This window comes from Desarmillaria tabescens (assembly GCF_030435595.1).
Source record: "Desarmillaria tabescens strain CCBAS 213 chromosome Unknown EV420scaffold_7, whole genome shotgun sequence".
Classification (NCBI taxonomy): domain Eukaryota; kingdom Fungi; phylum Basidiomycota; class Agaricomycetes; order Agaricales; family Physalacriaceae; genus Desarmillaria; species Desarmillaria tabescens.
Window position 1 is genome coordinate 1223027 of NW_026848306.1, and position 14278 is coordinate 1237304.

The following is a 14278-nucleotide window of genomic DNA, read 5'->3' on the forward strand; positions in this document are numbered from 1 at the left end:
ATCGAGCTCAACGACGACTAGGCCAATCCACATCGTGGTCAAGAGAAAATAAACGATCACTGAACTCTGCAAATGACTGCATGGGCCCAGTCACGAGACCACGACGCGTCCATACATGCTGCTACATACCCATCGTGCAAGGCAATCGAGGGCATTAAACGCGAGGTCAAACACAGAGATTTCTTCCCTTGTGACTATCCTGTCCTTCTTTCCCAGACCTTATCTCACCTCAATAACTCAAACATTAATTCAAGGTAGGCCAAAGAAAAGCGAACATGCACACACCGGGAACCCTGTCGATGACTCCCTGCCAAAGTCACAATCAGCAAAATAGCAGTGTATGCCTGGTTACCACCCCGACCCTGGAATGTGATCTCACCTAAATCAACTCAGCGTCAGTACAAGGCAAACAAGAGATAAGAGAACATACCTTCCAATCAAAGAACGGTGTCCCCGATTCCATGGCAGTCAGCCGTTCCTCAGCTCTACCTTAAAATCAAGGTCAGCACTTCACATATATACGTACCAAGAATATTACCATGACGAAGCATCAGTGAGAGAACGGGGATGGCCATCGGATTTACGTACCTGCCGACTTGACAAGAGGATCAGTCGGGCCAGCCCTTTTCAGACCAGTGTCCATAGGAAAATGTAAGTAACGTGCCCATACGGCTTTCATGTATGGACATAGTTTAATGTAAAAATATGCTAACAGTAACTGGCAACCCGTAAGATTATAGTTCATAACCTTGAAACAGCGCGCACGTACGTGGTCTCGATCTCGAACCAAGGTCAGCCGTAACGGCTGAGTTCTGTCACTAGCAGAATGAGCTCAGTGAAGTAAGACCAAATCGAAGCGACTACAACATACCCTCGTAAGTAATTTCAAGGATAAGCGCTGCAAAGGTGGCTATCAGCACTCGAATGGGTAAGCAATGGAAAGAATACACATACCTCGGCCCGTCAAACTTGGTGCCATGATTCCATGTCGAGCATCTGTAAGGAAAGAGGTTAGAGGAATCTGTTTCGTTATCTAACAAAGGCACGTACCTAGCAATTCGCTAGCGAAACATCGTAGACGCCGTGGAAAGGAGAAGCAAAGGGTGCCTACCGGCTTGTTCAGAACACGTAGAAAGTCTAGACTACACCTACTGACCTTTGTGCATGCATCGTTGAGATCTGTAAACCCCTCGTTAGTGAGGGAATGACGACTCTACCAACTAGCTAGTGGAACATCGTTAGCACGAGATAAACCATACGCAAATCAGAGCTACCTTGTGAGCGCGATGAACGAGATGCCGTCTCAGTGTTTGATACAGCAAAAGTTGTTAACGGCACGCAAACATCTCACATTACAAGTCTTGAGGAGGTCTACGAAGCCTTGGTTAGTATTCTAATGCAAACTAAAGCTGTAAAGCTTACTTACTTTGACGTGTCTCATTGTAACACCGTGTTCTTGACCTGCAAGGTCAAGGTAAGTATTAGATTAGTATGGAGAGTGCAGAGGAATACAACGGATGGGAAATCTTGCCCTTCTGTTACAGTAACGGCACCTGCCAGTCTTCTTCAGTTTGAGTGGAAAGGAAAAGGTAGAATACAACTACATACCTTTATGTGTACATGGTTGATGTCTGTAAGTGAGCGAAGAAACTGAGTCCAAGCAACTAGCTCAAGTAATGAGGTCAGCACAAGATGAAGGGCATGAAAACCTAAGCGACCTACCTTGCGCTGACTAGTTTCTTCAAACGGCGCACCCTCTGTGAGCTTGATACAACAAAAGCTGTCAACGGCACAGCTGATGGAAAATGGGTGTTGAATGATGGGGAATCCAATGAGATTTCGACCTGCTTTTAGACCCGTCAACGGATAACCCCTGGAAATCAAACAAAATCTTGAACAACTCACATTGAAATGTCGCTGCGCACATCCTGGCATGAATTCGCCATGGTACACAATTTCCGCACCATTCTCCACCCACATTGTCCGCTCCCACATTGTCCCGTCCAAACACGACATCCCTCACTCCTTCCCGGTCCAATTCAACACCCCCAACACCTCCATCCCTCCCAACCTTGAAATCTTCCTCTCCCAAAGTTCTGAATTTCGTTCGCAAGCGATTACAGGTGCCATAATACTTCTGATGAACACCTATCACCACTTGTGCCTGAGCCGATCCCTGAACAGCCGAGCTGAGCCGTCCCCAGAGAAGTTTTGAAAAATCAAATTTACACTTGAACGGACATTTGTGTGCCCTGGAGTGTCTGGAATGCATTGAAAATTGGAGAGACAGTTGTGAAGGGGAGACATACGACAGAATCGAGGCGTACTGTGGCGGCCTCAGCTGTCTGTGGGATTCGCGTTCGTCTGCAGTATGGGATGGAAAAAGATTTTATCAGTACAATCATCTGAATTAGCATCCAATACTCACAGAGAATAGCCCTACCAATGTCAAAATTTTTCATGATCAAGATCGGTGATCGAGGAGGAGGGGGAACACACAAAAACGGCGGCGGTGGTAAGAGCATGAAGACGAGTTTGAGGACTGAAATCTATGAGTCATTGATAAGATTATCAGTCCTCGGCTGTCAGTGCTGAAGTGCCTCCATGACTTCTAATTTGCAAGTACTCACCCGTTTACAGCTCGATCCCTCCAGGCCTCCCCCACAAATACCTTCTTCAAATCACTAGCTATCCATCAAGCTCGACGTGCTCCTCGTCTTGGGGAACGCATTCCGCACTGTGGGAATATGGTTGTGTCATGATCTCATGATGGGAAATGTGCCTGTTTTGGCACATCCCAGTGATCGCTTCGTTTTCTTCGTTGACTGCCATGTTGGCATCGTCGAGCGTGACAGTGAGCTCAGCTCCTTTCCCCCGTCTCGTTTCTCTTCTCACTGCTCATCTGCAGTCCTCTGCTGCCATCCATCTCGCAATCGGCACGCCTCACTGACGACATGTATGGATTGGACTCACGAGGTAAAATTTTTATTGCTCATTCTGAAACTTTCCTAAAGATACCTTTCTAGCTGCAGCTGAACATCTACGACTATTACTGGTGGGATACATGGGTTCTAAGGTGTGTGTCCTAGCCATCATGATTCTCTTATCTTCTCAATTATCCCTTCAGTTCATTCCCCGACAGTCCTCTCAACGACCTACTGTTTGCTTGCGCAGGGTGGCGAATGGTACGTGATCCCTAATGACTCTCCATTCCCCCACTCACGCCGTGTTTTCAGAGGCTGGATAATGAACGAACGATACGCAAGAGGCCGCAATGTGAGGCCAGGTATGACAAAGTAGGCTGTTACAATCACTGGGATTCTTGACTCTCTACTAACTTGGCATCGTTCTCTTTCGCTAGGTCGAGCATCCTTTTAGTTGGGTCTGTGAGGGAAGAGCGAGCTTGTCCGGGGGTATCAGTAAGGTTTAATCAGGTACGTATATTTTCTTCTCATTGATCTACTAACACAAACATGGCCTGCACTATCGTACCTTCCTCGTCACCGTGCCGACTTGTATGCGCCATCGATAAGAGCTACCCAGGTACGATCGTATGCGATAAGCCCGAGGCTGACCTGCAAGAGCTCGCTGGAACGTAGCAACCCTCTTCCACCCTCAACACTTGGCTCGGCGTGCTGACCGGGACTCATTGCTTCAGGATGAGGATCGGTTTATTAGGGCGTAATGAGGCTAGTACGTGTACAGATGGTAACATTGATATAATATTGTGAGTACATCCCTTTACACTTAGTTTATGCACACTAACGACCATCTACAGTGATCTGTGACCAACCAGCCGGTGTGATGAGTAATGGCGTGTGTGGGAGAGCGGACGGGGAGGGCCGTTATTACCCAGGACAGGATGGGAGCGACATGCCAGACGGAGGGCAGGAGTCAGCTAGTGGGTGTAGAAGAGGGTATGATATCTGAGAGAGTGTGTGTATGGTGTGACGTTAGGCAAGGTTATGCATGTACGTATGTACTTCGTGATGAGGAATACTTGTTGCAGGGGAAACGCGTATCGTCTTGTCAATGGTCCTTAAGGCAGTTGCTTGAAAAAGTGCACAACGCGTTGCTCAGCAATATTTTCCACATGACAACACAAACACACTAGATTTTGACGAGGATACTGCACTGTCAAGGCGCATGAGCTACTGCAATACATCCAGATTCTCCGGGTTACGCCAGCCAAACCAGTCTGTAAGTGAGCGAAACTCAGCAGGATTAGGATGACGGCAACGAGGGCACTCACAACATAAGATGGGTATCAACATGGTCCTGAGGATAATACTGGACATTGTTGGGTAAAATGTGTTGCATAAGGAGGCGGAGCCGATTGAGAGCTATGTCGATTGGAGGACGAGGCAACCATTCGTCTGCGTGTCAGGCGTCACCAAAATGGATAGAAGCCAGATGAACTCCAACGGTGTCAAACAGCTTCAGGGTTTTGTGAGGATGATTGGGGCATGGTCAGATTGAACTGGATGTAGGTTAAGCAGTATGAAGTGAGTAAGAGGAGGGTACTTACCGGACTGCTAGCATGCCAGAGCGACCATTGAGGGCTCGAAAAATCTGATCGTGGAACGCATCCACACAAGTGAGAACGAGATGGAGAGCGTCCGCATGCCAGAGGGGAAGCTCACTGATGGCAACGGATAATGAGAGGTGTGCCATCTGAGGTCGAACAAAATTAGTGTAGGTGGCCCAACAGGTGTGACGACGACTCACAGGATATTGAGGTGAGCAGAAGGTTAAGAATGCGTTTGGGCTGGCAGCCGGGATTTTATAGTAGTCGGGATTTTTGCACATAGAGCGATAGGCGCCTCGTCAATCCCATGAATACTATAACAGCGGGAGGGAATGACAGGGATAGATATGTGGGGATTACATTGACGTGGGCAGGCCACAAGATTGGACAGACGATGGAGGGAGACTTCATCAAGACAGTTTGGGGAGAAACATATAGGACTACGTCCAGAGCACGCACGGCAGAGATAAAAACATTGGGACAAGTTGTAATAATCTTATCTACAGGACATACATGTATAGATACAGGTGGTACAGTGTAACGTTTGGGGGGGAGCTTGGGAGAGAAAACACTGACTGAGGTAGCAAGAACAGGGAGTGGGACCAGAAAGGGTATGGCTTCGTAAGACCAGCGGATTCGAGTGGGACAGTGAGGTAAATGGGGTGGCAAGTAATTCTGAAGGTTCAAGGCCGGTGCAAGATGTTTCGCTCTCGACAATGTCAAGGGAAAGGCAACGAACGACCGGGCGGTCTAGTTCGACGTGTGTGGTGGTAAGAAAAGGTAAAGGTGGGGGGTGGCTGCAACACATAAGCTGAGGCATAACAGGTGCAAATAAGAGAAAAGACCCCGGAACCGGACCAGATTGGATTACTACAATGGTCGCTAGGGTAAGGGAACATCCGGTATTCTTCGGTCTGAGAAGGTTTTTTCCGGTTCGAGGAAAACGAGGTATTGGGGTGTCTAGGTGTGATACTGGGTACTGCTGGAGGTCCATATTGTCCTAAGTCAACTGCAATTTACCAGCAAATACTGGGGAATACCTGGAAATACCTGGAAAAACCAGGTATTACCGGGTATTACCGGTGATTCCCGGTGATTACTGGTGAATACCGTGATTCTAGGGCAAATATAGTGTAACACGTATTTTTGTCTCCATACCCACACCATAGCCGAACCAGTGACAGACAATACCCTACAGACGCTCGCAAAACCCACGGCCACAGCCAATCGCAGATTTGAAGATGCCGCCCGAACAGTGGGCAAACAAAAACATCATACGTCCGTTACTATACTCCGCAACTCCAACGAAGCCATCACAGTGGAGGCCGAGTCTTCGTAAAAAATGAGAAGCTCTTGTCAGTGCTGAAAAGGCCGTCTGTAAAACGGTATGAAAAACCTTCCCAAATCTTTCCCTCTGTAGAACAATGGAATTGAGATAACCTTTAGTTTAACAGCACTCAAGAGCCAAGAGCCAAGATGGGGGTGAAAAACCTGAAGCTGAAACCGAAACCTTTTAAAATCCCATTTTACGCCATCAAAAACGCATATTGGGACCTGGCGCTGGTAATACCACCACCAGCCACTGCAGTGTGCATAGTACGTTCTAATAACTAATCAACTGCTGGATAAATATAGACAAGATTCAATCTAGCTCTGGTTTGAGGGTGTACTTGGCATCGTGTAAGCATAGTAATAGAATCGCTAGCAGCACAGCCGTGTTTATCATTTCGATCCATCGTTGATGCCCAGAAGTTTGGTGCTTTCATTTGAACCTTTTTGACGTCCTCTACGGGGTGAGAGCCCACAACAGTAATCTTTTTTGCGGTGCAAAGGCCTACGTCGGGACCAACTCCAACTCCAACGCCCAGTCTCTTTTTTTTTCGAGGGCCTACTGGTTATGCTGCTACCTGTCCTTTTTTTCGTTGTTTGCTTCACCTGCCTGGCACTTGTCTGCTCTGCCTTTTACCCGGCTGCCCTTCCTTTGGCCGTTCGCTCCCCATACTTCCAATGCTACTTCGACACCCGCAACGGTAGCAGGGTTACTTACCAACGTCCCCAGTATTGGAATGATAGAGTATGCTGTTGTCTGCTATTTCCTTCCATATTGTCTGATCCTTCCTAGGTTTTGGTTTGGAGTGGATGGATTCGCATCGACAACTCGACTTTCAGATTGTGGGGAAACTACGGTGCATCTATTGCGAATTTGACTGGTTTCGAGGTCACTCCTACTCGCACCATTTTCTCCGTACAGGCCAATACAACGAATGTGAATGTGACATTTTTGAGTCCAATAGAAGTGAGCACCTTACGGCAAATACATCCTTTGTCTTCACTGACTTACGGATCTAGCCATCAAATTTAGTTCTTCAGTCACTGCCATTTTCCTATGTTTATATCGATGTCGAGTCAAACGACGGACAAGAGCATTCAATCCAGCTCTATACGGATATTAACGCCGGCGCGTATATATCACATTTATGAGACTACTATCTTTGCTTACCCCGTGCTATGTAGAATGGATATCTAATGATTCCAATTCTTTTGCAGCGTGGAGAACCACTAGAACAGATTTTTCGACGATCCATCAAGCTGCTCGACAGGCACCTCAAACTATGCAAGAGATAAATAATATAGCTGAAGACGCAACGGTATACTATGCATTTCCTATAGTATGTCTGTTTGTGTAATCTTCCAGCCAACGAATTTTGACAGATTCTTTGTAGAGCAACGACGCAACGTATGAGACCGGCGGTTATAATGATGTTGGTGATGATTTTATGAGAAATGGTACTTTGTTTGACAGCGAAGACAACAATTTCCGTCGAATCGAAGAGTACGTTACTGCCTTTTCTCCATGTATATGTCCATTGATATCTTTTGTCAGCAACTTCCCTGTGCTTGGTCATGCCGTTAATCTGAAAAACATTACTAGGACAACTTCGTCAGTTGTCTGGGCAATAGGGCTTGTCCGTGACCCAGTAATTCGCTTTGACTCGACAAGTGCAAATAACAGCCGCAGTTCATACTTTTGGACTACATACAATACGGTCAGCGATGCGGTATGTGCTTTTCTTTTGATATAGATCTGCAGACTCACCCACTGTCTAGATCGATTTCTTCCTTAGTGATTTCTCCAACGCTAAGCAAAGAGCTATTGACCTCGATATGAAAGTCATGTACGACGCGCGCCAGATCTCTGACAATTACGCGGATCTTGTTGCACTCGCTGCACGTCAAGCCTTGGCCATAGATATCACAGTGTCCCAAGACAATGGACAATGGAATAGATCGGATGTTATGGCTTTCATGAGAGACATGGATAATTTGCCGTCACGGTGAGCAATTCGGAATACCTCATATTTGGTCAATAGATTTATTTATGCTTTCTAGTCGCGTCAATGCTGTTGAGATACTATATGCAACCTTCCCTTCCTATCTCTATTTTAATTCAACATGGGCCGGATATCTCCTTGAGCCGCTGCTTCGATATCAACAGTCTTCACAGTATACTAAAACTTATGCGGCCCCAGATCTCGGTTTATTCCTTTCTACAGACATGAAAGTTGTGTTCTGATACCCGTCTCAAAGGCCAGTCGTATCCAATTGCCGAGGGAAATAATGGTCCATCATCATTCAGAGCCATTGAAGGTGAGCCGTACTACGTCTCCAAATCATAAAATTCACCCGACGAACCCTGCAGATTCTGGAAACATGCTCATCATGGGCTGGGCTCATGCCAGGTTCTCTGGCGATGGTTCAGTGATATCACGATACGTACGTCGCACTCCGCCTTCATTTGGTTGTCAAGACTAATGCGGCGCAAAGTATGATCTGTATAAGCAATGGGCAAACTACCTAGTTAATTTCACGTTGAGTTCGAACAACTAGTGCGTCTTTGCAACTTCAGCGGCTCTCCACTCTTACTATCGCCATCATTCCTCTAGTATGGATGCAGATGAGCTAAACTACGTGAACATGACCAACTTAGCCGTCAAGGGTATCATTGGCATCAAGGCCATGTCAGAGATCAGTCAAGCGCTAGGAAACAGCCAAGATGCTGAAACATACTTGGTAGGCTAAGTCTGTGATTTCGTCTGTCTTGTGCTGATTTATAGTAGTCCACAGCCGAATCGTACGTTAAGCAATGGCAGACCTTGGCAGGCTCAACAGGCCACCTCCTCTCTACCTACGGAGCCACAGCCGATTCATCATCTTGGTCTCTTGTATATAATCTTTTTGCGGACAAGTTGTTAGGAACAGTGCTTGTCGACTCCATTGTCAGTTTCAGAGAGAATACTATTATATATGTATATATCGCTAATTTCCTTCACAGATCTACAGTAACCAAGATAATTTCTACCCCCATGAGGCCGATAGTACATGTAAGTTCATCGTTTCTCATTCGTTTTGTTGCGTCTCAGTTGGGGTCAAGCCGCTAGATATGGGATACAGTATGACAGTAGTGTTACCAACGAAGCCAAAACTCGTATGTTCTGACCTATTTTCTTCTCTTTTGGAACTTAATCATAGCTGCTTTTTAGACTGGACGATGTTCGCTGCTGGAGCTTCAAGCGATACCACCGTGCGGAATACCCTTGTATCACTAGTTCACGCGAAAGTGGGATCAAATACTTCTGGCGTCTTTCCCTTGATTTACAATCCTAATAATGGGAGCACGATTGGTGGTCGGGCTAGGTACATAACACTCATCTTCGCAAAGCCGAGACACTAACAGACCATTGTCCAGCCCTGGCCAAGGAGCCGTATTTTCATTAATGGCTCTAAGGTGTGTTCAGTTGTCGTATGTCTCTAATTATTCGTCACTTACGCAGCCTCGTCTATAGTCTTCAAAATAAGACTGTCTCCGGCGAGGATAGTTCATCCAGTAATAATGATCGAACCTCTTTGTCCTCAGGCTCATCCGAAATTGGTGCAATTGTGGGTAGCGTAGTCGGCGGACTTACTGCTCTCACTCTGCTTGTTTTCGGTGTCTTCATGTATCGAAGAAGGCAGTGGCGAAAGCAGGTAAAGGATAACCAACAATCTGGCAATGTCACTCCCTTTTTTATGGGCGTTTTTCGCCAACGGAGATCTCCAAAACACGAGAATGAACCGGTTACTACTTCCCAACCATACGACCTACACGGTTCTTATGGGTCGCAAGACCCCTATCCTCAAGCAGGGCAACGATCAGGCAAGAGAGGACAACCGATTATCTCGTCAAAGTTGAGTCCTGAGCCAGCTGCCGTAGTATCAACGACAGCCTCTGGACCATCAAGCATGAACCGGAGCGGGGGATCCGACTCAGATAACAATCACACCACGATCCAACTTCGGAGCGAGATGGAGAACCTACGGAGAGAGAGGTGGACGAGATGCGGGCGAGGAGTCTCTATGAGCCTCCACCACAATATGCATGATGTGTAAGATCTTTTGTATCCATTCGCGGGCATTGCTATAACTTTTTTGTTATTGATCTGCCTCACCTATCCACCGTTGTACTACCTACAGGTTGCGCCGAAACCAACTGTCCCACATGAAGGCATCCAGTACCCCTGTGGAGAGCCTATCCAAACTCGGGACCACGACATCCGTGTATGCTACGATGGACCGTGAAAGGCTATGCAAGTGTACGTAGATTACGGGTTGCGGTTTTCGAAATATAGATTCTCTCTCTCTAAAAAAGACCGACGACACGGTCTGACCTTATTCCGAACACATTAGATAGGTTACATTGAATCAGTTACAAAGTCGCAAGCCGTACAAAGTCGTACCTATTCGTAGCAGGAACGAGAACAATAGTACATCACCGTGACCTCCAATCCACACCCTAGTCACATCACCACGCACCACGATCCTTGGCCTTCTGAGCGTGACGGCTGTTGCGGCCTGGCTGGCTGCTGTTGCCAGAGAGTTTGTCGCCCTAGCGTAGCTTGTCGAGTTCTCTCATTCTGGTCCGTGCGCCATCGATTGACCTGCTCTCGATACCTGCGATCAGCTTCTTGCTGCTCCCGTTCGGCCTCTTGCCTCCTCCACTGGGCCACTCGCTCTAACCTTACTCGTTCCCGGTCAGCCTCTGCTGCAAGAAGAGTAGCAATTCTATCCTGTTCCCTTCTCTCTCGATCATATTGCTGTTGCACAATGCGGCGAGTTTGCGCCTCGTTAAGAAGCCGAACCTGTTCAAGGTAATCGATGCCTTGAAAAACGTCCACATCTGGGTTTTGGCGCTGGGGTACAGTAGCCTGAGGTTGGGGTGGGGCAGGAGCAGGCTCGTCGCCATATATACCTCCGTGCGCGGTATTCATATGGTCGTAGATTTCACCTGCGTCGAAAGCTCCCATGCAACGCCAACAAATATGAGCTCCGCATCTAGAAAGACTGGTCAGCTCAAATGAGTAAATAGAAGGAATGAACACGAACGGGCACGTCATATGATTGCATCCTTCCGTCTTCTCTAGGAGGCGTGAGCACGTCGGACATTTCTTGATACTACGCTGCTGCAAAAGCCATGCTTCACTCATTCGTTCCTGCTCTGCCGGGTTATTATGAATACGAGCATCTTCACAGCTCAATTTTTCATGCGAATCTTCACCACACGAAGAACATATCTCTGAAAAGCAAGACGGGCATCGTAAAACAGACATCGCTTCCGACCTGCGATATATCTGTGTACAATCCGGTGTCTTGCAGTACCTGAACTCCTGCGGACGTTTGTCAACATGCGTCGTGAAAACAGTTTCTAGAAGGTGGTTGAAGGCAGTCGGTGGAAGGAACTTTTGAATGACAGGAATGGAGATGGGCGTTCCGCAGGTTGATTCATTCCCCATGCATACAAGTGGAAAAATTCCAGTCTCGGCGGCAGAGGTGAGGAAGTGGCGGATGCAGCCTGTGCAGTAGACATGCTCGCATACCAATTGAAATGGCGTCGAGACATCATCGTAACATATGGGACACGTATGGGATCCGGGAGCGACGTTCACATTGACAGACTTGAGGGACTCGGCGATATGATTGTCGAGATGGAGCCGGACCTCCTCGCCTCCTCTTACTGTGATGACAGCAGAACGAATATCCAGCGCCACGTTGTCTTCACCGAAAACTTCTCTCATCGCTGCAAGACCAGTCCGGACAAAGTAACCAACCGAGGGACGTCGTAATGTTACAGAAAATTCCAGAGACGCAAGGCGTTCCAACTCCTCCACCACAATTGCTTTGGCTTTTTCTACCGCCCTCGGCTCTCCATACAGCTTGAGCGTCTGCTTCCGAGAATCTGAACGTAAAAAGGCGCCTGCCTCAGTGATCCTCTGCATTAATGGGGCCTGAGGAAAAGCTAGATGGTCGTGCCAACGATCGATCTTTTCACCAGCAGCTAAACTTTCGACACGGACTTTGAGTGCACCAAGGGCAGCCTTGACCGTCCCTGACACCTGGATGCGGTAGTTCCCGCCGTTGAGCTCACGAATAATGATGTTGCAGGCTTTACGATCTTTGATGTTCTCCTGGAGCTCTTTCCAAAGGTTTTCTTGGGCGCGGTACTGTCTGGATGGGATGATAATGGTGTAAAGTGCTTGAGGGGAAATCCGGAGCCAAAAAAAGGAATTGCAGATAAAACTGAAACGTCGGTCTAGGAGAGCATCATGAACCTTCTTTGTGTTATCCCACGTACTGAATCGGGCACGAATTGAAAGCACCCCAGCTTCGTTATCACCTCGGGAGGTAATGTCGAAAGACTGCATTTCGATGCCTTCTATCTGCATGATATGTTGCCGTAGAGTGCGAATCGCTGAATCCACATCGAAGCTAAGAGGTTTGAGAGCACGAATTGAGTGAGACTGTGCGAAGTTAATCACAATGGAGGAAGGGACAACATCAGGCAGGTTACTGATCCTGATAGTGTTTGGTTGGAAGCTGGGCACAATACGACCTGGGGGGAGTTGGTTCATTTCCACCTTCACCCGCCGTCCGGCACATATACGACCGTCGAGTTCCCTCACTTTAGTGCGACAGAAAGCTATGTCGGGATATTCGACAACATAACGGGCGGAAGGTGCGCGGCACGAGATTGTCAACGTATTCTCGTCCCTTGGTGTCAGAGCACCCATTGCACCAGGTGCATTGAATATCCCGACTTCAAACTCCAATGTCTCGTCTCTGAATTCGAGACCTTCAAGGCCAACCGCCAATGATTGTGCAACATCGGCGTTCGTAATGATATCCGCCTCTTTCTTCCCGCGTCTCCCAGGGGTGTCTTTCACAGATACGACGTGAAACTCAGACATATCAAGACCCTGTTGAGTAAACAAGGCTGCAATTTCTTCCTGGCGCGCATCGCCGGGAATATTTTTGACGCGGACTTTGCAGGATTCAAAACCCGTAATGGTGTTCTCGATGGAGAGACCCGAACTGAACGTGACGATAGAACTAGCGAGGACGACACGCTGCATAGTGACCTGGGCATCGGCGGCACGACGCTGTTGGTCGATACGCCGCTGTTCTTCCTCTTGACGACGCCGTTGTTCCTCTCGCTGACGTCGTTGTTCTTCTCTCTTCCGCTGAGCCTCTTCCTGCCGTTGTCTTGCCTCCTCCTCTCGTCGACGCTGTTCTTCTTCCCTTTTACGCTGCTCTTCCTCTCGTCGACGTCGCTGTTCCTCTCTCTTCCGCTGAGCCTCTTCCTGCCGTTGTCTTGCTTCCTCCTCCTCTCTTCGACGTTGTTCTTCCGCCCTTTTGCGCTGTTCTTCTTCCCTTTTGCGCTGCTCCTCCTCTTGCCGACGTCGTTCTTCTTCTCTCCTTTGTCGAATCTCTTCCTGGCGTCGCCTTGCTTCCTCCTCTATTCTGCGCTGTTCTTCTCTCCATCTTCGTGCCTCTTCTAAACGTCGCTTTGCCTCTTCCCTCTGTTGACGTTCCTGTTCTTCTTTACGGCGCCTTTCTTCTATCTTTCGTCGACGTTCCTCTTGCTCCCTTCGTTCCTCAGCTTCGCGAGCCAATCTCGCATGTTCCATTGCAAGCTCTTCCTTCTGCCTCCTTTCCAATTCGAGCTCCAGTTTGATTCTTTCAGTCTCTATGCGCCGCCCTTCAGCTGCTTGCACCTGTACGCATGACTTAGTGATTGAGAGACCAACAGAATTATTTACGTACTTCAGGATCATGAGCATACCAACATCTCTCGCCTTTGGCACAGGATCCGCTCTTCCACGAATAGCATGGTTGCTCGCCTTTCTTTGTACGATGGGAACTTGATGCTTGCTGTACACTTTCTTCCTTCCGCTGCCGATCAAGGCTAGCTAGGGCATCTGATGGTGGACTCTCTACCGCGTCGGCCTTGATAATTGAATTAGATGATGTCGCCACCCACGTTCGAAGAGGAAGATACATACTAGCTCGAAAAAATTGAACTGCTCTCCTTGCTCACAGTTTCCTCTCTGTGACAGAGAGGACGATATTGTGTGGTTGGAAATGCGGTCTTCCGGTGATTGTAATAAGCTGAGATTAGGTTGAGCATCAACGTTGTCGATGATACGCTGATTGGAGCTGTCATTCTTCGATGTACGACCCCGTCGTTTCTTCCTTTTCTTGTTGACGACTGTGCTTGGTGTCCCCTGCCATGAGGACCTTTGTGAGTGAAAGGCAACGTGAAAATATGTCAACAAAGCCTACAGAACTTGCACCAGAATGCTGCATCCTACAGCGTGTCCCATACTTACAGTTTCCTTGGAGAAAGAAACGGCATACTGTAGAGTTTTGGGCAGACAT

General features: G+C 47.8%; 4 protein-coding genes across 4 annotated transcripts; 2 read left to right on the forward strand and 2 right to left on the reverse strand.

The window, feature by feature from the left end:
• Positions 1-792: 792 nt before the first annotated feature.
• EV420DRAFT_1638778 (uncharacterized protein) lies at positions 793-2525 on the reverse strand (the record flags this gene model as incomplete). Its single annotated transcript, XM_060476878.1, has 10 exons — positions 793-818; positions 872-898; positions 955-996; positions 1051-1107; positions 1153-1213; positions 1609-1650; positions 1723-1873; positions 1926-2261; positions 2310-2364; positions 2429-2525. The coding sequence occupies 10 exons, from the start codon at positions 2523-2525 to the stop codon at positions 793-795; spliced, it is 894 nt and encodes a 297-aa protein (XP_060335160.1).
• A 305-nt stretch (positions 2526-2830) lies between these two features.
• EV420DRAFT_1476505 (uncharacterized protein) lies at positions 2831-4659 on the forward strand (the record flags this gene model as incomplete). The annotated part of the gene is made up of 12 exons (XM_060469339.1): positions 2831-2854; positions 3027-3076; positions 3128-3185; positions 3237-3286; positions 3362-3434; positions 3534-3543; positions 3679-3693; positions 3779-3901; positions 4115-4200; positions 4324-4449; positions 4491-4505; positions 4540-4659. The coding sequence occupies 12 exons, from the start codon at positions 2831-2833 to the stop codon at positions 4657-4659; spliced, it is 750 nt and encodes a 249-aa protein (XP_060335161.1).
• Positions 4660-6425: 1766 nt separating this feature from the next.
• Positions 6426-9260, forward strand: EV420DRAFT_1264522 (uncharacterized protein; the record flags this gene model as incomplete). The annotated part of the gene is made up of 15 exons (XM_060467227.1): positions 6426-6602; positions 6651-6824; positions 6878-6990; positions 7011-7197; positions 7252-7361; positions 7413-7587; positions 7637-7863; positions 7919-8064; positions 8117-8176; positions 8229-8302; positions 8354-8415; positions 8473-8599; positions 8647-8809; positions 8916-9014; positions 9070-9260. 15 exons carry the CDS (start codon positions 6426-6428, stop codon positions 9258-9260), a joined length of 2085 nt encoding a protein of 694 aa, XP_060335162.1.
• An 844-nt stretch (positions 9261-10104) lies between these two features.
• EV420DRAFT_1729513 (uncharacterized protein) lies at positions 10105-14278 on the reverse strand (the record flags this gene model as incomplete). The annotated part of the gene is made up of 6 exons (XM_060479892.1): positions 10105-10897; positions 10949-13614; positions 13664-13846; positions 13903-14124; positions 14183-14200; positions 14258-14278. The coding sequence occupies 6 exons, from the start codon at positions 14276-14278 to the stop codon at positions 10363-10365; spliced, it is 3645 nt and encodes a 1214-aa protein (XP_060335163.1). The 3' UTR covers positions 10105-10362.